Source organism: Phaenicophaeus curvirostris, chromosome Z (genome assembly GCF_032191515.1).
Source record: "Phaenicophaeus curvirostris isolate KB17595 chromosome Z, BPBGC_Pcur_1.0, whole genome shotgun sequence".
NCBI lineage: Eukaryota > Metazoa > Chordata > Aves > Cuculiformes > Cuculidae > Phaenicophaeus > Phaenicophaeus curvirostris.
The window spans coordinates 11268830-11293475 of record NC_091431.1 but is presented as its reverse complement, the minus strand read 5'-3'; the positions used below and the strand labels follow the sequence as shown (position 1 = coordinate 11293475).

At 40.6% G+C, this 24646-nt stretch overlaps 1 protein-coding gene across 1 annotated transcript in view; it reads right to left on the bottom strand.

Annotated features, from left to right (window-relative positions):
* DGKQ (diacylglycerol kinase theta) overlaps positions 1–23932 on the bottom strand; it is an 89376-nt gene extending 65444 nt beyond the window's left edge. Inside the window, exon 1 of the mRNA XM_069880383.1 lies at positions 23716–23932. Within this exon, the coding sequence (XP_069736484.1) occupies positions 23716–23932 (217 nt within the window). The remainder of the gene's footprint in view (positions 1–23715) is intronic.
* Positions 23933–24646: the final 714 nt, after the last annotated feature.

The following is a 24646-nucleotide window of genomic DNA, read 5'->3' as shown; positions in this document are numbered from 1 at the left end:
TTGGGTAGATGCATCTCCTGCTCCAGAAAATATGTACAACATGTGAATTCTTAACGCACATGTATATTTCCACAACACAGACGTAGATGGATGTAACCTGTTCTCTCCTCAGATCTCTGCAACACTTCCACTGATGCTTTTAGGAGTGTCAGCTGGTTACTGCAAGAGCAGGTCTGCAGAGGCTGCAGGAGAAAAGCCATCTGCCCATTACCAGCCAGTCTGAAATCTACCCCATACACCCTGCCATGACCAGAACACATTTGCCCCAGCTACGTCTTCAGACGGCCTCTTGTTCCACAGGTGGTGCCCAAAGCTTAGCTGAACGCGGAGAGATGAGAGGGGCTGTCCTCTGCAGGCAGCAGCACAGTGAGAAAGCCATGGCTCCAACCCACAAACACTGACAATATGAAGCTTCAAATATAAACAGGCAGCTGTCAAGAACTCCATAAAGGGGTGAGAGCTAGTCAAGGAGAAATCATCAGTGACAAAGGAAGTTTGGTGAAACAGCACCATTTTTCCCTCATTTTGCTGGTTCAGAAGTGGGCAGACTAAAAAGGAAAGAACAGAGCAAGGTGCTGCAGATTGCCCCCATGAATTTTATAATCTGAAAGATGTAGCAGGCAACTGAGGTCTGCGAGACCACCATGTCCAAGCGGCTACCAACTTTATTTTAAGCGCACACACAATAACTCAATATACAAGTTAACAAAGCCCTACATAAACACCTCAGGGAAGGCTCTGAATCAGATGACAGAAGTGAGGCTGACAGGCATGGAACTTGAGAGATGTTCTCCATACATTCAGACAACTCAAGTTACTCCACAATCCCACTCATTTTTCTTTTTGCAGTGACAGAAGCAGCAAAACATGCTCCTGCATAAAGTCAGCATACCATGGTTCAGCTGAGGAAATAGCTCATGGCACAGAAAAAATATACCAAAGAAGAAATCAAACCATCAACTTCAAACAAGCAGTAAAATCAAAAGCTGAATAAAGTTTCAGACAAGGAGTAAAACCGTAAGGTACATAAAGGTTTTAATTGTTAGAGTGCATGCAGCAAAAGACAATGCACAAAGTAACTTCAAGGGAAAGAAGGAAGCATTTGTAAAGAATCAGATTAAGGAATTTCAGGAGACAAGCAGCAGGAAATCACCAGTGCCCTAACACAGATTGCAACATTCTCCATGAAAGATTTTCAAACATTTTTCAGGAGGTATCCACACACCTCTCCTCTGCTTGTCACATGCCTCTAATCCAGCTGAGAGTATGTGCTCCGGCTTTGTGTCTTTTTCCTGTCCCATAAAACTCCTCAGCGAGTGAGCTCTTACACGTCACCATTTTGTTTTCATTTTCCACTTTCCCCAAAGAAATATAAGAAAAGGTAGCAAGGCAAACTGAAGCATGAACAATATATTCTGGGGGGAAAGGTGAAATCCTGTATTTCTATCAGTAGTCCGGGAGAGACTGCACAATTATGCTTGGAGTTCTGACAGTCAGGAGAGGTTTGATGGTTTTTAAGGGGTGATCTTTCACCAGGAAAAAAAAAATCAGAAGACATTGTGTCTTGAGTGTGTTAAGTTTCAGAAGATGAAATGCAAAATTTTGAGAAAAAATAATTTGAAGGAAGAGGAAGAGGACATACTGTTCTATTTATAGGAAGAGGATTTCTTTATACATACAACAGCAGACATCCATGGATTGTCTAAATCAAAACAGAACAATTTCAACTACAGCTTTTAGATAGTGTATACAAAACTGATGGTTTCAGTCAGGATTTAAGACTGAATGCATCCTTTATCTAAGCTTTCTAAGCATCAACAGAAAGTTCCTGACAGCATGCATGAAGGGAAAGACAAACACCTGAGCTTTTTTAAAGAAAACAGTGCCTGCAGCCTTCAAATAGGACTTTGAATACAAGGTATCTACACCCCGGTTTAAGCTGCATGAAGCTACACAACACTGAGGGAAGATGAACAGACATGATTTTTAAGAGACACTGACAACCCACAGAACTGTTTACCTGCAGGTTTGGTGGACTTCATACAGTCTCTCAGCACTTAACTATAAGGGCAGACAAACATCAGCAAGCTGTTTGCCAGCTCCTCCTTGTTCCACTTCCCTACTCAATAATAAACTTTACTCATGTGAAAAATTAGATGCTTGTAAAGCACAGCAAGAAGCCAGGTGGCCACTGGGCACCACTGGCAGGACTGTTCACCGTCCACAATAAGTACAACATTACAGCAAGCAGTCTCTGCTCATAAGCCTTCACTTCCCAGAGCCACTTTCCCTACCACATTTTGTTTGACTTGATGATTGAATACATAAAAAGGCAATGTGTATGTACAGCAACACCCTGTGGGCATACTGCCAGTCCCTCTCCACCTACAATTGCAAGAAAACAGAAAATATCTCTCTCCAGCTGTTCCTAAGAAGGTGCAAGATAAAAGCTGGGCATCCCTATAATGCATGAGCTCTGTAAACACTTGCTAGCAAAGCAAGGGCTGTTCACACCCACCAATATGCCACACTTTTTCCATGTAACCCTCATTCTTTCTGTCCTCAAGACAGACTTCAAAGCAAATCACAGAAGTACATTGGCTCACAGCACACTCGCGGCAAACTTCAGTACCTCCCACAAAACAACACAAGTGTTCTGACCAGCTGCCTGTCACAGAACCAGCAGTGGTAAAATTTCATTCCCTGACACGAAGCGACAACACCACAGCTCCTCGATAATATCTGGATAACTTGGTGAATAATAATTTCATCCTGTTATCTGCGAGTGTTGTAACTCACTTGGTTGAATTTCGCTCACCTGCACAAGCTGTAACTTCCAGCAAGAGCCTACCAAGATTTCTTCTAATCTTTTAATAAAAGCTGACTAGAGGGCTTATTCTTGCTTTTAAAACAAGCCATTAGCTCAGCCAGGAATTGCTGAGTAACACAGATTTTTTTTCCCTGCTATTTGTGCACAATATATTTTTCATTTGTGGAAAAAATTCAAGTGCAATGCATTAAAGAACATAGCTGTGAGTATAAATAAAACTAAATGAAAATCAGTAATTCTCCGGGGGATCTTGATAAATGAGAGACTTGGAAGAAGTTCCTGTCTTGGAGAGTTTACTGGACTGGACAGCCTGATGTATGTAAAAGTATACATACATTTATTACATAAATGAAAACTCTCTACAATCGTCTACAAAAAGCCCTATAAACTTACATACACCATGACAGAATTAAAAGCAGAATTAAAAAGAAAAAAAAAATCTTGAAGACCTGATGCTGCATGAAACTCCTGTGGACTCACCAGCAGCCCAGCCACTGAATACACAGTACATTCACACTGTGAGTTGATATCATGGTAGAGGCAGCTTTTGTGTTCCCTGCCCAATAATGTCTAGCACTTGATTTGCCTTTCTTTGATAGTTACACACTGGGCACTCATTTCCAGAGATGCATCATTAGAACTTTTACTTCATTTCTCGCCTGATCTGTAAAAGCTGACTCAAAGCTCATCAACTTGTCAGAGTACCTTTCTCCTCTTCAAACGCGTCACTTTACATTCATTGACCCCAGACAATAAGACAGTAGATCAAAATTAATTCACTTAAAAGATCCTTCTGCAGTCCTCAGCAGCTGATGTCCGTCATAACTCCCACCTCACTACTGGCCTTTGTAGAGGAAGGGTAGCTTTAATGATAGTTGAGTAGCATACACCCTACTAAGACACTGCTGCCAGGCATCCACCTGCAATCTTGTTTGAATTCATTGCTTCCCTTTATTGCTTTTGTCTTCCACCCAAAACCAGGCCCGCTATGTGTGGCTGGTTTTATTTTAGCATTTCACATGCTGTAAACACCTGCTTTCAGTTCCAGAGAGAACCTTCCACATGCAGCACCCTCAGTTACATCTGTCTTCTGCTAAGATGCTCAGAAAAACAAGGTAAATAAAAGGCTGTGGTTGTGGCTGGCAACTGACTCTGGCACTGGACCCTTTGGGTGGCCGGGGAATGTTGTCTACATTTTCTGGAACACACAGAAATTATACAGCACACACCCCCATGCCCTCTACCACATTAAATACTGGGCAGTCTTTTTTTTTCAACAACAGATGTCTGCATGTATTATAGATGATCCCTAGCCAAACACATCATCTTTGAAAGGTTAGCTTCCAAAAAGCACGGAACACGGTAGATGGAGAAACACAAAGTCCTCATCAGGTGCCCAAGTGTAACTTCACATCTCTTCTCCTAAAATGGAATGTGTCTCTGTACCCATGCATATTTTAGGCTTAAAAATTTAAAATTTTCATTTTAAAACTGAAACACATTTATAAACAGCTTCCTGGGCAAAGATGCAGGTGGTGCAGTTATGTTCTTCCCATCTCCACATTTACAGCAATTTCCACTCTTTATGATAAACTTTCACATCCCAGGATTCACTCTCCTCCTTTTCGTTATGACAACCTTCAACTCATTACTGCATTTTATACTTCAAATAGAAATCCAGTGTAATCAAGTTTTTCCTTTTCCATCCGAATAAATCCCAGCAGCTCCAACAACCAACATTTTCTACCAATGGGAAGCTGGCAGGTCTTTGAAAAGTCAAGACCACGCACCTTAATGCTTCCCACCACATTTCCAGACTGAGCCATGGAAAGACTGGAACAGGGCACAAGTGCCCTGAAGTTTGACTGCCCCAAGAGAGGGGCAACTGTTTGAAGAGAAGGCATACACAGAAAGTCCAGCTCCCTACTGGTGGCAAAAGGGTAAGACCACAGGCAAGCACCTTGTGATTACTTGGTCAGAGCCTGCATTGCTAGCAGATGGACCAGGAATTGCCTGTCTCCTGGCTGCAGTTTTCAGCATGATGAGCACCAGGAGTATGACTGTTACTGTTTCTCTAGGAAACTGCTGGGGTTAGGTGGACTCCTTGGGAAAGTGAGAACACAGGCACTTTTTACATTGCCAAACGCTTGGCGCAATAGACCTCTTACCTCAGTGAGAAATCAGAGACAGCAAGTTCAGCAGCAGTCTCAGGACAGCACAAAGGATATGCAATACAGTTTCATGCCTTGTGCTTCATAGCAAACGTGACTATGTTTTAAATGCACAGGTACCACATAAAGCATATGTTAATGGCTCATGCCATTTACTTACAAGGGGTAATTCACTCCAGCAGGGTGAATTTTTCAATTCCTTTTCAATGCTTTCAGTAATTTTCATTTTCATTAACTCTAGTGGAGAGCATTACTCTTAAGATTGCAGTACAAGTATATCCAACTATGTAGTCTTAAGAGTTAGGACCCTGCAATGCTCTAAAATCAGCATGACTCCTTTCAGCTTGCTAAAGCACAGCAATTTTTGGAAACTAAGATTATTTTCTTCAAGTCAATACAGCAGATTATAAATTAGACCATGTAATATACACCTTCTTTTTATCAAGAAGAAAGAATGAATTAGAGGTAAATAATAACCTCAAAAACATTTCCAGGTTTCCTGTAAAGTTCAGTGATGAGAAGAGATATCCATCAGTACTTCTAGCAACATAAATATTTCTCTTAAACAGACACAATTATTACAAATCTTTGTTCTATATGTCACCAGTTTATAAAAGGCATCAACAATCCAGAATACGAAGGAACATTTGAATTTGCCTACACTACATCAAGCTGTTATTGCAACTTATTCTGCAATTAGAGGCCTCTCCTCTCCCTGAAATCAGAGCTATTCTTCAGAATACAAATGTTGTCCTACTACAGATGCCACGCCTGAGAATGCCACACAGTCAACAATTAACAGAAAAGTCTCAGCACTTATCAAAACAAATCACTGCAGGAATTCAGGTTTCCTATGAAGAAGACGACACTTGATGGGAAAGAAAAGGTGAGGATGTTCCTGAGCCCAAACACTGAGGGAAGCATTGGGATTTCCATCCCTTTCTTCCCAGATCTGCAAACCAAAACTCATTCCACACAGAAAGACAGAAGAGTAGTAACAACTCTGTTCAGCTGATGTCATTCACGCATTATACTCTAGATAGTGTGTTATTTCTGTGCTACACACCTACACCGTCAAAATAATCTCTGCACAAATATTTACCACTTTGGGCATGAATCTCAGAATGTCTCAGAGGCTACTGTAATGAAAGCACATAGGTAGCACTTCGTTTTTTACAGAAAGCTGGTCAGCAAGCAACCTCAGAAGCTCAGCTAGTCTCTCTTTCTGTGTTCCTGCCAAGTGTCAGCCAAACCTGGTCCAAATACGCACCCAGGAGAGACAAACCACAGCCTATCTGCACAGCCTCTATGTCATCCCAAGCCCTTGCTGTCAGGAGCCTGGTGTTTGATGTCCAAACCATATTTCCCTTATTACAATTTATGTTTAGCACTAATTTCTTGCCCTGTGTACTACAGCCATGAAGAAATGTTTATTTTCCTTTCTCTTTGCAACTATTTCTGCAGCTAGGTACCTCAGCTAGGCAAGCTGCTGGTTATTTTGACAAGTTGAAGAGTCTTACGTTGGGCACTTACTGACAGCAGAACAGAAGGGGCAGTAAAAATATACATAAGGGGGTAAATCTTACCTTGTCTTTCAAGTGGTTCTTCTCACTTCTCCCCTCACAGAAAAAAAAAAAAAAAAGAAAACATAGTGCTTTGATCTAGGACCTGGAGACCTGGAAAGGCTTCCAAAACTCCCATTTTGTTTGCCAGCATTCGTAGAGATGTCTTAGCTTCCACTTCAGTTCTGCCAGGGCTCACCATCATGAAACAGCAGCATCGGTTTATAAAGTGGATGGTTATGAGCACTTGGGGAAGGAAGACACGTACATAGAAGAATCAGCTTCTCAAATTACTTTAAAAAAAGTACACTCATGTACACGATGGCAAATATGCCCAATGCAGGAGGCGTAGCTACTGAAGGAGGAAGGACAACTGCCTACAGATGGACAGAGCAAAACAAACGAAAAATCTAGCAAAGCCAGGGATTAAATCAAGCTTCGAAGTTGTTATGCAAGACAACAGTAACAGTCGCTACTTTCCAAACAATGAATCAGTGGGACTTAAAGGGCGTATCAGCACCAAGACAATTCAGGCCAAGTCAGTCTAACTCTATAAAAGCAAAGTTTTATTTTTGTCAAAACTAAGTACGTTATTTCCTCTTCTCTTCCAGCTCTTTCATAGCATATGCCTGACATGACACAAACCAAAATACAGGCTTAAATTTACAGAGCTTCTGCCCTTTAGGGGCTTTTTCACTCACTTCTGAAGTCATCCTCTGCCTGCAATTTTGTTCAGCAGGACCATTCACTGAAGAGATCCACTGATAATTAGAAGACAATAGCTTTGAGGAAACGCCCATAGGCTAAAGTAGTCATGGATTGGAGAAAAAGATTTAAAAACATAAATTTCCATCTTTTAAAATTATTCTTTAAAACACACTGTTATCAGACCACTTATACAAACAGGACCATTCAGCTGATTGGGGAGATTTTCACAAATAACTAAAAAGCTCTCTTTTCACTGGAAGTTAGTGCGACTTAACTTTCACATTTGTTACACAGCTTTGAGCTCCTTTTCTTTGCAGCAGCTTGCTAGCACAGAAAGTCTTAGTTTTTTGTTTAGGACCACGACCACAGGCCAGCCAGAATACTGTGACTATTTACTGAAAGGAATGCTGGGTGCAGTACACAGAACTTGCCAGCTTATTTCCCAATCCACCAGAAACATGCAAAGACCTGTATGCAATAATGGTGCGCTCTGTCAAACAAAAACACAACCTAGCTTAAGTTTAGAAGTCTGTTGTGCAATGATTGTTAAATGTTACCAGGACAGCTGTCACTAGGAGGTTTGGTCTTCGCAGAACATTTCAAACAAACAATGGCAAGACAGGAACAGAAAAATTTCTGAAAGCTTTAAGAAGTCAGGTGGTAAAACCACTGAGCTCTCTCACTGCAGTAAGAAACCTAGGGCCTTTGCTTGTCGTATTGTTCAACGAGACCACATTGTATATGCTCTTCCTGAAGAAATGAAGAAGAAATGGAGAAACCTGGTAACATCTTCCAAATATGTACTGAGCATCTTTACAGATGACTCGCACTTTATCTCTCCAGGATTCTCTGGTCTCACCAACTACACAGCCATACTTGCCCCTGCTTTAAACGGATACCAGCATATACTCGATGTAATAAAAATGCAGTTCTCCCCAGCACAATGTGGATTGCATTGTACTTTATATTTCCAGAACTGTCTACATGATACCAAGCACTATTTATAGGTATAGATATCAAAAAAACCCATTTTTGTTACATCTGAGCTCTGTAATTTCAAGGCATCACATCTACATTCCTATTCATTTGTATTTCAGACATGCTGTTAGGAAACAACATAGCAGCAAGTCAAGCTGAAAACACAACAAGCTACTGAATAACCAGTGCATCCTCAGCAAGTCTGCAGATGACACCAAGCTGAGTGGTGCGGTTGACACACTGGAGGGAAGGGATTCTATCCAGGGGGACCAGGACTAACTTGAAAAATAGGCCCATGTGAACTTCATAAGGCCAAGCACAAAGTCCTGCACCTGTGCTGGGGCTTCCCCCAGTATCAAAACAGGCTAGGGGATGAAAGGATTGAAACCAGCCCTGACGAGGACTTGAGGGTACTGGTGTATGAAAAGCTGGACATGAGCTGGCAATATGCACTCACAGCCCAGAAAGCAAAATGTATCCTGGGCTGCATCAAAAGAAGGGTGGCGAGCAGGGTCAGCGCAGCACCGCTGTCCCTCTACTCTCTCCAGTGAGATCCCCACTGGAATACTGCATCCAGCTCTGGAGTCTTCAGCACAGGAAAGGCATGTACCTGTTGGAGGGGTCCAGAGAAGAGTCATAAAAAAGATCAGAGGGCTGGAGCACCCCTTCTGTGAAGAAAGTTGTGATCGTTGAACCTGGAGAAGACAAGGCTCTGGCAAGACCTTATTTCAGTTCTTAAAGGGGGCTTCTGAGAGAGATGGGAACTGACTTTTTAGCAGAGACAGTACCAATAGGACAAGGGGCAATGGTTTTAAACTAAAAGAGGGGAGACTCAGACTAGATACAAGGAAGATACGTTTTACAAGAGGGTGGTGGAACACCGGAGTAGGTTGCCCAAAGAGGTGGCAGGTGACCCATCCCTGGAGGCATTAAAGGTCAGGCTTGACAGGGCTCTGAAGAAGCTGATCTGGTTGAACGTTCCCTGCTCACTGCAGGGGAGTTGGACTAGATGAGCTTTGAAGGTCCTTTCCAGTGCAAACCGTTCTGTGATTCTACTCTGTGAAAATTCTAAGAGGAAGTAGAGTTCTGCATAGACTTTAATTTCTCCCTCTTAAAAGACAGCTGGATCAGACTTCCCAACTGTGAATTGAAGGTGGGCACACAATTCCAAAGGCACACAATTTTAGCACAGAACAGGTCCCCACTTTAAGAGCTTTTTCTTCTTCAGACAGATGGAAGATGGCTAGTGCCAACTCACAGTCAGATCCAGAAAGAACCAACACCTTCCCTTTTCCAGAGGATTAGGCCAAAGACAAGCCAGGGTCCTGGGACAAGGCACTGGTTCACTGATGAAAAAACAGAAGTCTCCAAGAGGGCTACAACATCAGCAGAGAGCTCAGCAACTCACCTCCTGACAGTTCTCCAGAGAAGGCACCCCATTCACAAGGCTGAATTGCACAAGGATCCTGGGGACACACAGCTCTTGGCCTGTGTCCACTGAATCCATCTTTCCACTGTGTGGTTCTAGCACAGTCATACACTATGAGGAAGTCACACCCACCATGCAACAACAGCGACAGACCATTGGGATGCTGTGACTGTCTTTCCAGCAAGGAGGAATCACAAGCTCCCAGTCTTAGGGGGCTGGCAGCGGTGCTCAATAATGCTGAACACTGGGATCTCAAAAAGAAATTGTCACTGAGCCACAGAAATATATCTGAGGGCAAGCAATTAGGCACTCCAGAAGCTCTTTTGTACAGGTTAGAGAATGAGGGTTGCCTGTACAAAGGAGATACCAACCTATGTAATACAGTCAGGGGTTTTCGTCAGGTCTTCCAGACTGCAGCCTTTACGCAGCCAGAAAGTGTCAAGTCACCTTGAAATTTGGCAGAAAAACCTCTGATCACTCTCATTGTACCTGCAGCCAAAGTCTACAGCTCCTAACACCTTTGAAGGGAGATCTTCCAGTGACACACAACTCAGAATTTCATAAAGATGCCACAGGGGTAAGAAGAAAATAAAAGTACCAAAAAGCCCTTCAGACAAGCCTCTTGAAGACCACTTTAGTGTTGGTCTTTCCTCTTGGCCTGATCTTAAGCTGGAACCTCTTTAGCTGCAGATTGCCCATGTGATCAAGTGAACTGTAGATTAAACACAGTGGCTTGAGCTGAGGGGGACCAGTTCTGCAGCATCTGTGAGTGAAATGGAACAGCAGGGGCAGAGAAATGCATACTGGTTAAAACCAGGAGAGTGACAAGGAAGACTCAGCCAGACCACACAACCACGCTGGACAGCCACACCAGTGTTGCGAATGATAAAGAAACAGTACTGAACTCCCTGCAGCCGTTCTCTGCAACAGCTTCTCACATTCACTGCTTTCACGGTGATGCTTTACAAAGAGAAACTTTGTCAATTGTTTATCAGCACTTTCCAGCTGACTCAGAGCTACTGGTCTAAACAAAGAGCTACAGCTTACGCTATTCAGAACAGAATAAAACAACAAAAACCACAAGGGTCTGACCCAGACTTAATTTTAAGGAAAGTTCAGCAAAACAATTTGACATTTACTGCAAGTGTCCTTGTAGCTAAAACCTCATCGCACTTACGGAACCTAAGTAAACCCTGCAGGTTTCCAGCCCTCACGTATGTGGCCTCCAGTATCACTGGCAATGCTTGCTCAGTACAGCACATGTAACTTCACCCACTAAAGTGCCAGTGTCATAGGTCAATAAATAACTGCTTTCTTGAAAACCCAGATGGACAGCACAGGTATCTCCTACAAAAATCAGTCCAGTGAACACTTCTACCACTTTATATGTATTCCAGTTAAAATGCCTCCCACTTATGAAAGGGAAATAATAGTAGCACATCTTCAGCTTTGACAAAGAATTTGAGTTACTGTTAAATAAACAGGATGGATCACAGCAGAATTTAAAAGTATGGTCGGACTTCATAAGCCGAGATGGCATTTTGGCAGAAACCTGTGACGTTGGCACGGTTGTCTGGAATCCGTCACAATACTCAAAGATTTGGGGCCGTTCTCAACACCACAGCAGCCAGGGCACCCATAACGTAGTTCTGCACTGATGGGGCGAATCACCAGGACACACAATGCACACTGTGCTTGCATCCCGCACAGACAGAGCCTTGATGAGTTTGCTTAGTGCTCAAAGTAGGAGAGAGAATCCAAGAATTCCCTCCAAAACACACATAAGGTTTTGAGTTGGCCAAAGAGGGAGACACAGGCAGCATTTTATGTAAAAGCAGGCTCCTCAGCTCAGTGGTGTAACCAGTAAACAGGAGGGCTGCAGTCCGTAGGAGGTGCCTCTTAAAAACTGAACACAGAGCATAAAAACATAATAAAAAATCCTGAAGAGATGAGAACAAAAACCACTGCTAATCTTAGCTACAACAGCACCCACCTACTTCCACAGCACAGCTACGCTTTTAAAAGAAATGCTGAGTATAATTAAAATGTAGACCAAATTATTAATATATGTAACCCCAAGGTGAGTTTTCCTCCTCTTTAAACATGGGTAAGCTCAGCATTATCCAGGACATCTCAACACTTCCTATCAATACAAAACAAAAGAAGTGAAGGAAAAATATCCTGGTTGCTATGGCAACCCTGGCCTCTCATTCCTATAGGGCTTCATTTCTAAGCTGTGGCACAGAGAGAAGTGTACAAAATGACAGGATTTGAGTGAAAGCAGAGTTGGAAAGAAGAGAGCAAAGAAAAGCCCAAAAATCAAATTAACAGGGTCCTCTGCCAGCTGGGTAAGTACATTCAGTCAACGTGGTTACCTCAAAGATATTGACATGGTCAGGAAACTAAAGGCAAATGATTCATACACTGTGAATCAGAGTAAAATTAAACACTCACAAAGCACTGTTTCCAGAATGGCTAACAAACTGAAGGTGATAATCTCTGAGCTACCTTTTTATTAAGCATCATACTTGATTTTGCTATGAATTTAAAGAATTCTGAAAACGTTCCTGTTAAGAAACAGTGAGGATTTTAATTCCACCACCGAGGCTTGAGTCACTGATGAGGCTAGAAACTATACGTGTCTTGAATTTAAGGAATAGTCTCTTTCACATGAGTAAGATCATCTATAATTCACAGAGGCCAAGCATTTACATCTACTTGGAGAACAGAGGACTGCACTGTCAAGCTATACAAACCACTTACAAGTATACCAAAATATTTAAGGTGCAACAGCTCTGTTCATAAAAGACTAAAATTTAAAGCCTACCCCCACTAAATTATAAATTGTTCCTAAACAGTGACCAAATGATCTCAAGGTTTCATTTATTTTGGTTTGCTGCTGCTGTTCAATGTGAGTCTTTTAATCACTCTTGCAGGGCAAGTCCTGTAACACCTGCTCTTTATTTACTGTGTAACATAGTCAGCTATATTTTATACACATTAATTATCAATGCATGCTGAAAGGTTCTTCAGGCTTACCATGAGACCATATTTAGAAAACAGTTATGCTGAGTAAAAGTAATGAGTAAGTATAACTTCTCTCCATTATCTTTCCAGACTTGGGAAAAGGAATGGGAAGATTAGTTTTTTAAATCACATATTTCATCCTTCTGAAGAAAAGCCTGAATGAAAAATACAGTAGCTTCAAGAAATCCCAAGGCACTTGCCAGACGAGAGTTATTCTGGAGTAAAGCGATGATATGACAAAAAGAGTATTTAACAGAGGTCAAAACCAGGATGGGCACGATAATATTTTGCTGTTTTGAAGAGTATTTTTAACATTACAGTATTTTTACCTCCTACTTCAGGCTATTTCTTTAAAAGGGTTTGGCTGGGGAGGTCTGATAGGCCCAGGTGTTGTTGGAAATACGCAGCACTGGTTAACTACTCTTCTTCACAAAAGAAACTACAGGCACATAAGTCAATAGCATAGAAACCCAAGCAGGAATTTTTTCACTTGTTTTTGTTTTGAAGGTTATGTCTCTGCTTATACTGGGTCGCATGCTTGATTTCTCACTCAGCATTTTCTGTTTGCAGAGTTAAGTCTCTCCAGCATCCCGACACAAGTTGGAGCATCGAACATAACTGCAAACACCGTTTTCCTCCAGTCTCAACCCCCTTTAGGATACAGGGTTGACACATCACTCACAGCCCACATGCACACTTACCAGGCATAACTGTCTCAGTGTGGTACTATTTCGTCAATATATCCAATGGCATCCATGGCCACCCAAAACCTGTGCATCAACTTGCAGAAGCGTCCTGAGACTTTTAAATTCTCTAAATATTTGTGAATATACAATAAGTTTGAAATAATCTTTCCCAGTCCTTCATATAAAAACTGTTAGAAGAGGTTTAATCTGAAAACGTAGTTGTTTTTCCCAGGTCATGCTAGTCAGCCCACAGCTTTGTTTCAAGCCTAAGGCCTTCAGCGGATGTATTCCAGGGTTGCTAGTAGTAATCAGTTTCCCACAAAAATTTCTGTATGTGATGATTTATACTCACTTTAGCATCCTAACTAGATTCTGAAGAAAAACTTTGATATTACAAAAGGCATTTTTATTCTGAATGAGAGCATCCACAGTCTCAAACAGGACTAGCCTCCTCACTTTATGATCAGATCCTTCCCTCGTGCCTTCTTTATGCTTAGAAGAATCCTAGCAATTTCCTTGTATTCTTCTGCCTTCTTTTGAAGCTCCCAACCAAGAAACGATTTCAGCACTGAAGAAGCATTTCTGTTTGAAACACTTAAGGAACTGGGTAGTAGAGAACTCCTACGCTTGCTGGTTAACAAGGTGAACCGGTTCTTATCTTCACGCGCTGCAGAGAAAGTACTGCAGAAAAAGTACAGACTCATTTCCTGCATTGCATCATAACAAAGACATCAAAATATGACACATTCTCCAAGAAGAAAGAAATGCCAGGAGGAACAAGGATTTTTTTCCAACATACTCTTGCACTCAGGCTGGACGTCCTGTTTCCCAGCCACTGTAATCTAATACTACCTTGCAGAACAACACACTGTTCCTATTTTAACAACTGAAGTTTAAATCATTCATTGTTCCTCCCAAGTACCTCTGTTAAGCAAAGCATAAGGAATGCCGCTAGCATTTTTCTGTATGTAAAACTTCTAGAGATGGATTAAATTGTGGTCAAATGCAGCAATTGTAATTCTCATTTTTACTTGTTTTAGGTCCTAAACATCATTTTTTACACAGCAAGCACCATGACATTTATATCATACAAGTGGTATTTAAAATGAGGCCAAGCAGGTGAGCAATATGAGCATATTACATTCATAATCCTAAACACACTTCCAAGTAAATCACTCGTATTCCATTTAAACAGGGGAAAAAGCAACAAATGTATCAACATATAAAAGTACAAATACGTGTTCTTCACCTGTACGCATACATGTGAATATATATGTATGAATATATACCCATACTCATATTCTTCCAGAGCCAAGAGATTAAAAATATTTAAATGAAAACAGGAAGTAAAATGAGGGGTTGACTGTACTCCACTGAATAACAAACTTCCACAAGTGAGAAAACAGTGGGCAACAACATGGTTTAATAGGAAGAATACTATGTTGGTACATTTAGAAAAAAAGAAGTACACTTTCACTGAGTTCCTTACCACATTTGCGATACACATACGTTAGTTTTTGCACTGTGTTTCCTAGCAGGCTTCTCTCAAAACTGAAAAGTGCTATTAAACAAAAAAAAAAAAGGAGGGGGGGGGAGCGGACAGAGGAAGAACAGGAGGTGATCAATGCATATTATTTATTCTTCAGAAGGGCTTATAATGCCATACACACATCCTGTTCTTTTCCCACTGGAGCAGAGTTACAGTTACTCAGTTACCCGTTTTCAATAGGTGTTGCAAAAGCAGTTTCCAGAAGTGATTTTCCCAAGGCAGCTTAGGATGGTCTTAATGAGCAGAAAGTAGCCCAGAAGGAAGACACTTCCAGCTGATGAAATGAAGTTTTGAAAAACAACTCTGGAAGAAACTGCTGACATAACCAAAACGCAAAGGTCATCCAGGGACAGCCTAATTCAAAGGTAATTCAAATCTACCACCTAAGGAAAGAGCACCAAAATCAAGAAGAGATTCACGTTTCTATTGGACACTAAGCAGAAAAGCCACATTATGGATGAGATATAAAGAGCATACAATCAAAGAGGAGAAAGACATGCAGCAGAGGCCTTGCCCAGAGGGAACCCCATGGAAACAACACAACAAAATTCCTTATCCCTGGACTGGGAATTCAGAATAAGATGGATGAAGGGGAATGAACAGAAACATTCATTACAAACTGTCAAGAGGGGAATGAAAACTACTATAAAAACCTGGTGTGTCATCCTCCATGGCACTATAAGCAGGAGACCCCACCTCAATATCAGCATCTAGACTTGGGTAATAAATGCCCCTTGTACATAACACATCCCATTCAGAAACAACTGTTAATGCAAAACGGCTGCTTAATGCAGTTATTTCACATGGAAAACCTCAGGATGCTGTCTAAAGTTCTCAGGGGAACATGGAAATAAAAAATAACATCACTACTAAAACACCTGCTGATGACTACAACTGAAGGAGGACAGAAGTCATACAAAGAGGTGCACATTCCCAAGTAAGATGCGCTACATTCCACTTTAATACAAACTTCTACAGCTATAAAGAACGAATGCAAACAATCTCTAGAGAAAGGGGAAGTGTCACTGAAACATACTTGTTCCCAAGAAGAAACCAAATCCCAACCAGGAGGAGACACACAGCTAATGCCCACAAACATCACAGAAAATAAGAACAGAACTTCTGCACCCAGGAAATACTGATGTCACTTCTGACTGAATCTCTGCCCAAATTTTAAATTTTAAAAATGCTGTTAAATAGCTCAGCACAATGCTTAGAAAATATTTTATAGGTAAAGCCTTAGAGCTTAGTGCCTTTATTTATCAGAAAGAAACAACTATTCAGGCATTTATCTCCTACACAGCAGCAAGAAAGAATTAAAGGCTTTCTAGATCCTTAGCACAGCACTGCAAGAACTATGGCCATCAGAATCTTACCAGAGGAAGACTGAAAAATTACGCTGTGAGATGAAAAGAAGCAGGGGGCTATCAGCCTAGAAGATAGCTGAGGAATACCTGAACACATTAAGTCCAAGCAATATCAGAGGAAAGATCATCTAGAAAGGAGATCTGCAGAGCACCAGCCACAGCCATTCCACACCACGACGGATCGATGAACACCTTCTTTATTGCTTTTGTCATTTATCACCGAGTTAGAATGAGGCAGCAACACATATGATACATGAAAGTGGTGTGCAAAGCCTGGCTTTAGCACTTTCTGCAGTAAGTTATTTCCTACCTAATTGAGTTTCTGGACAGAAATCTGGGATAATGCTATCAACACAAAATATAGCTTCTAGCTACAAAAGCTGCATGCATCCTCACAAAGCTCCCTGTCCTTTCCTCTGCATCATGGATGATGACAATGGCATTTTCTTCTGAAGAACTGTCAGAAAGAGGCGGGGGAAAAGAAAGGTGTAAATCCTCTTCAGTACAAAATGGTTTATCCTTCAAATTTAGACCAGTCAGTTGCAACTTTCAGTGTCTCAGTCAACACTCCAAACATTTTTCCAAACATATGTTTCAGCTTGACCAGAACTGAGCTAACTTTCTGTGTTAGGGTTTCTTTTAGGAAGTGTTTCTTGGCTTTTTTTTCTTCTGTTTTGACAGTGTTTATGTTTGTTCCCAACATGGCTTCGGAGTCACATAGCTCAATCGGAGTTCTAAATGCAGCAAAGCCACAGACATTCAACAACATGTCAACCACAAACTCAGACTGCATCTTAACATCAAACACCTTATTGTTGCACAGAAAGGCCCCACCACTAAAAAGGAACCCACTAAAGAATAAGGTGAGCAAGTCTTGAAAATGCAAACTGATTGCAGGATAGAATCAAGATTTTACTGCGGTTTTACATTCTTGCAGCTTTTACTTTTAGTTTGACATGCACCAAAAGCAAGCCAAGTTTGCCAGAAGAAGGAAGCATTTGTTTTCCTTTGGAACTGCAAGCATTAAGACTTTCTGGGGAATCTCATAGATCATTCACTTCCTTCAAAACAGAGCTGAGCAAAACCAGCAGGGTCAAGGATGTTCTAGCTGCCGGTCCCAACAACAGAAGTAACCAGATAGGATGACAGTTCAAGGAGATTGCTATGTGTTCCTTTATTTCTTGCTACTATTTCCTTTTCCCTACAGGGACAAAATCCTTGTTGGTCTAGCTTCCAGCTTTGAACTAAAACACACCTTCCTTATCTGCCTCCAGTTACTTAGGACAGACTTTAAATAGAGTTGACGGCATTTAGAACATGCCCAGCATGAGTACCCCTAGACCGCTGCAGAGATGCTGTCCGAATTTTTCCAAGTTCTCCTACACCAACAAGGCACAACATGGCTTGCCCATGCCTGGGACATGCCGCTATGAATCACAGCAGCTTTACAGGTGTCCTTCTAAGTCAGGGAACTATGGCATAAACAGAACAACAATTCACCATTTACACTGCATTCTGGAAAAGCCACAGCACAGTTAGCCAACATCAAAACCAAATTAGAAAAAACAGAGATTTCTGCATCTTGCAATAAATCTGGAGGTTCTCCGTAGAATACAAAGCCTAAAAAACAAACACCAAAAACACAAAACCAGAAAACAAGGATGCTATTTCCTCAAGTATTATTTGTTAGTGACTTCACATCAAGTATTCTACCTGTTCAAATGACATTCCCCTAGCAGAAAAACGTCACACCAAAAATTCCAAGACAGTAGCTTCCAATAAATGCTCTAATGAAGGATATTTATATATATTACCTAAAAATGGCTAAATAATTCTGCTAAATTTGTTAACAGACTTTCTTATCACTTCAGTCCCTTACATTTTACCTTTGTCTAAAATGAGCCAAACTGACTTCACATTAAAAAGATTTATAGCACTGGAAATGTTTGTAGCCTGCAAAGTGTACAGATTCACTTTCTTTTTTCTTTTCAAGCCTCTTATGGAAAAAGTGTTGTGAAAAGAAACGTATTTATCAGTGGCTAAAATAAATCCCAATCATCAAATTAAAATACTTGCTAGCTATTTTTTTAGGGTATGAAATTAGTTCCTCTGTGCACTACCAATGAGAGCTGAACTGTTACTCCTTGCAGAGAGTTCATATATCTAACATTTTTCAGTTTTAAGGCTGGTAGAAACCCAGTCACTTCCACTGCCTCTTCCTTGTCATGCCTGAGGAAATTTAAACCCGCTTAAAACTGGAACAACCAGGCTTTGGAAAGCAAAAGCAATATAAGAGTAATTGTTCACGTTACAATCCAAACATCATTTATTCTTTCACACGCACACTTATCAAAGGAAGTGACAGCTACAAACAGTTAAGTGGTAAGAAAAATAAAGAGCCATTTACAAAGGATTCAAGAAAACAAAGTGGGGGGAAGGGAGGAAGGGGAGGGAAGAAAGAAAAAATTAACCACAGCTGCAAGTCTGGTTGCCTGAGATTACAATAAATGTATGCACCAAAGCTTAATACAGTGACATCTCCGGACCCAGCTGGACACCTAATCCACACAGGAAGACTACTGCCTTCCCTGTAAAATTTCACTCGTAAAAACACCCTGCCAAGAGAGCTGCAGTTCTCCCCAGGACTAACTCCAATCCCCTAAAAAGTGCTGGCAACAGCAGTACTGGCCCAGAACTGGAGAGAGCATCTCACTTTAAAACAGAGATATTGGATCCAGAACACTTCATGCCTTGTGCAGAGACCATCAGAGCATCTCTTCTATGCATTTTTCAGAGTCCACAAGATGACAAGAGAAGGAACATGCCTCTTGGCCTGCTGTGCCAGAATGTGCTCAGAGTTCAATATACTTTCCTGTGTTTTTGCTACACAGCCACAAAAGCCATGCATGCGGGCACATGCCAGTCTGCAGAGTAGTCGGTGAGATTACTGAAAAAATCCATGAACCTGGTAATTCATATACAGGAGATGCCATTTTCCAACAGTCAAAAGTGCAATCACAATTGAAACTCAGATCCAGGCCCTCTGGGCCACACAACTACTCAAAATAATGACAGACAGGACACTTGTTTGTTTGTTTGTTTCCTTTATCTGATTAAGTTTTCTCATCAGTACGCTCAGTTTCCTTCAAAGCTCAGAAACGTTTTTTTAAATCAAGAGGAGCTTCAGGGAATATCAAGATAAACAACATGAGGAGACTGAATACCTTGATCCCACAGATTTGGATTAAGAATTCACCTAGAAAAAGGCTATTCGATGGCTTTGTTTTGAAGCTGTAGGTGGTTTATCAAAAGGAGTCCAAACAAAGACAACATCAGGTCAGCCTTAATGACAGCAGCAGCCCTAGTCTCTGCAGAGAAGTATACAGCCATTATCTACCAAGTTTTTCCCGTCTACTGCAAACATTTCCTCCCTTCACTAAAAGCTACGTGGATTATGTTTTTATTTTTAACCAGCCTGGTGCTCCTAGCGATTGCACTTTTATTACTTTGTAAAGAACAATGATCAAACTCCATTAGTTAAAGCAAGTGTGACAAGGAGGTAATTATTAAACAGAACTTACTTAAAACATCATTCAAGAAATAATACTAGCATTTATCAGATAACTCGGAAGGAACGAGCAGCTAAGCTATTCAACAAGGTACAAGGGTGTACACACGGCTGTCAAAAGCTGCCACTGTCAGCAAATGACCCATAGATTATTTCTGAAATTTGTTATTTAACAGCGAGTTGCTGGAAACCACAAACTTAACAGAGGATAGTTGGCTGAAAACAGACAAACAAAACTTCAGTTCTTCACCCAAAGGAGACACTGTTGGGGTGGAGGTTTGAGATGTAGGTTTAGAAGAGGTATCTTAACCATGCAGCTTGGAAGTGCCTCATCAGCACAAGGTCATTAGCAATGATGAGAATGACTCTTATCTAAAATTCAGCCTGAAAAGCTGAAGGGGAAAACCAATTCCAGACCATGAACTGTCAACACAGTTTTCAGTCCAAGGAAAGACCCTAAACTCAAGTTATGGCTATGTACTATCTTTATGTTATATAGTATGTGAATGGAAAAAAAAATGTGACATCCTGGACAAAAGCCTTTCACATTTTCTTACCCGTTAACGTACCAGAGACGCTCAGCTCTTCAAGTAACAAGACTGGCACTTGAACGCCCACTTCTGTGACTCCAACAACTTGCCTTTTTTTTAAGGCAGTGATATAATATAAAACTATAAAAGACTAGCTTTGTGCATTTTCACAGCTGAAGAAACCCTCACTCGAGTTCAGGGTTTTTTTGCTGTTAGGGCAAGCAGTGACTTTCTGCTATGCAGACAGAACTGTACCCCTCAGCAAACTTTTACACAAGCATCAGATGGTTCTTGTGAGTTTTTTGCACCACACAGCAAGATGACTTCCACCCAACTTAATCCTGCACCCTCTCGCCTGATGAAAGGCAGAAGCCATTTCAAGCTCCAGCAGGGCGCTTGCTCTACACCCACAGCCTTGTTTGATACCACCTGATCAATGAGGCTTTGGTACAACCCAGCTCCTCCAGATGTGCTCTTGGAGATGCAACACAAGACGGCTGGGTTGCTTATGCTCAAGAAGATATCGAGTTGTCGGGTTTGGGTTTTTCTGTTTTAAAAAGCAGGACACGGAGAAACCCTCTTTTTTCCCAGGACACCATTTGGTTTCAACATATCAGAAAAAGCCATAATTTTGTTGCCTGCAGGAACCCCAGCCTGTGAGGAGCTGTCAGGGAGACCTAGTGATTCCTTCTTCCCTTCCAGGCATCAGCCCAAGTTTAAAAGGTTCAAACTCCACACGAGTTGCAGCTCCTCCACGTCACTGGGGATTTCAGCAGGTAAGGGCACCCCAGGACGGCTCTGCTGCGAGCCACTAACTGGTGTGTTCATGGCTCACTCGGGACCCACCCTAGGATGGGCAGGGGCAGCAGTGGATCACGGGAACATTCCTGTCACCACACAGGAGCGGGTAGTGCTACACATCTGATTTTTTTTATTATTATTGTTAGAAGGGTTATAACTTTAAAATTGTTAATACTATTGTTAGAATTTTCAGTATTACCTGGATTTTTATTCCTATACCTGTAAAAACTTATTGTTGTTGCTACAATAATTATTAATACTTCCTATTATAAATTATTAACATTAAAATTTTCAGCATTACTTGGATTTTTATAACTGCTGTTGTAATAATTTAATATTATTATAGTTTGTAATTCTTAGAATAACTGTTGCTAAAATTTATTATTACAAATTACTAACGTTGGAATTTTTGGTATTAAAGTTTTGGGACTTAATAACATCAAAATTTTTATTAATAGTAGAGTTTCAGGATTAATGTTATCTTTGGAATTTTTAGGTGCATAATTTATTAGTACTATTTGAATTTTTGGTATTGTTGTTGTTAGGCTTCATTATTAGAATTTATGATTACTACTGGATTAATTATTACTCTTGTTAATTGTTTCTCATGGTATGTGTTCTTTTATTACTAGAATCTGTTATTACTATTAGAATGGTACCAGTATTCATTATAATTTATTAGTAATGATAATATAATAATATAGCAATTATTATAACATAATGCATCAATTATGAGTAATACCATTCTGAAAGTAATAGAATTCTAATAGTAATACTATAATTCTACTGCTATTCACTATAACTTATTTATTACTGCTATTAGAAATGCATAATTAATCATTATAGTTTCTTAGTTAGAATCATAGCATGGTTTATTGTAATAGTTATTACGATTAGAATGGCATTATTATTCACTGTAATTTATTATTACCGTTAGAATGGTATCATTATTTACTATACTTTTTAGCAATTACTATTAGAATTGCATCACTCTTCATTATAATTTATTATTACTGCTAGAATGATATTATTATTCATTGTAATGCATTATGACTATTAAAGTCGTATTAGTATTTATTATAATTTTTACTTACCGCTCTTAGAATTACATCATTATTTATTATAAATTATTATTCTTAGAATTGCATCATTTATTGTCATTTATTATTACTGCTAGACCTGTACTATTATTCATTATAATGTATTATTACTATTAGAATCTTGTAAGTATTTATTATAGTTTTTAGTTTCTACTCTTGGAATTGCATTATTGTTTATTACAATTTATTAGTTATTACTCTCAGAATGACATTACCATTCATTACAATTTATTATCACTGCTAAAACAGTATTGTTATTCAGTATAATGTATCATTACTAGCAGAACTGTATTAGTATTTATTATGGGTTTTAGTCATCACTCTCAGAATCGTATTTATTGTAGCATTTATTGCAATTCACTAGTCATTACTCTTAGAACGGCACTGTTATCCATTACAATTTATCGATTATTAGCATTAGAATCACATTCTTATTTATTATTATTACTATTATGTATACTAGTATTATTAGTAATAATAATATAGTAATAATTACAAGTAATACCATTCTAAAAGTAATAGAATTCTAACAGCAATACTATATTATCAATATTATACTATTTACTATCTCAGTTATTACTGTTAGAAGGGCATCATTCATTATAACTTATTATGACTCTTGGAAGAGCATTATTGATTATAATTTATTAATTATTAGAAGGGTGTCAGTCATTATAACTTTCGATTCTCAGAAGAGCACTATTGATTATAATTTATTAGTTATTAGTAGGGTATCATTCATTATAACTTATGACTCTTGGAAGAGCATTACTGATTACAATTTATTAATTATTGGAATGGTATCACTCATTATAACTTAGGATTCTCAGAAGAACACTATTGATTATAATTTATTAATTATTAGAAGGGTATCCCTCATTATAACTCATTATGACTCTTGGAAGAGCATTATTGATTACAATTTATTAATTATTAGAAGGGTATCACCCATTATAACTTATTAGGACTCTTGGAAGAGCATTATTGATTACAATTTATTAATTATTAGAAGGGTATCAGTCATTATGATATCATTTTGATAGGAATGGTTGGACTTGATGATCCGGTGGGTCTTTTCCAACCTGGTTATTCTATGATTCTATGATTATAACTTATTACGACTCTTGGAAGAGGATTATTGATTATAATTTATTAGCTATTAAAAGGGTATCACTCATTATAACTTAATTACGACGCTTGGAAGGGCATTGTTGATTATAATTTATTAATTATTACTAGCACAGTTGCATTATTTTCATTTTATCGCTTTATACCCTTATCGTTTTACGCTATTATATTATCCCCATTAATTACAAGCGTGAGAACCGCGCTGATATTGATTACAACCCACCCGATCACCGTTAATTACCACACACACACACACCCACACACCCCCCTTCACCCCGTACCGTCGCACTGGTAGCCGGCGAGCCCCCAGATGAAGTCGGAGCAGTGGTGGCAGAAGGTGGGCTTGGTGAGGGTGACCCTGCGGAACCCGTGCCCCGCCGCCACGCCACCGCCCCCCGCCGCCGCCGCCGCCGCCGCCGCCCGGCCCCGCCCGCCGGGCCCCGGGCTGGACGCCGGGCTGGACCCCGGGCTGCGCCCCGCGCGCGCCCCGTCCGCCATGCCCGCCGCGCTTCCGCCCGCCCCGCGGAGCGCCAGGGGGCGGCGCCGCTCCCCGCGCCGGCGGGGGGGAAGGGGAGGCGGGGAGCGGGGAGCGGGTGGCCACCCGCTCCCCGCTCCCCGCCTCCCCTTCCCCTCCACCACCGGCGCCGCGCTGACCCCTGGCGGCCGCGCAGGGGATGGCGACACCGCAATCGTGAAGAAATCCCTCCTTGTGTCTAGTCTAAACCTGCCCCTCTCCAGTTTAGGCCCACTGCCCCTCATCCTGTCACTACCAGCCTTGGTAAACAGTCCCGCCCCAGCTTTCCCGTAGCCCCTTCAGGAAGGTCGCTGTGAGGTCTCCTTGGAGCCTTCTCCAGGGTGAACAAGCCGAGCTCTCTCACCCTGCTGTAAAATCACAGCATCGCCAAAACAGAATCACAGAACCATAGAACCACAGAATAATAGAATGACAGAATAATAGAATCACAGAATCACAGAATAATAAAATCACAGAATAATAGAATCACAGAATAATAGAATAATAGAATCACAGAATAATAGAATCACAGAATAATAGAATCACAGAACCACAGAATCATAGAATCACAGAACAACAGAATCACAGAACCACAGCAAAACAGAACCACAGAATCACACAATCATAGAATCACAGAATAATAGAATCACACAATCAAAGAATCACAGAACCACAGCAAAACAGAACCATAGAATCAC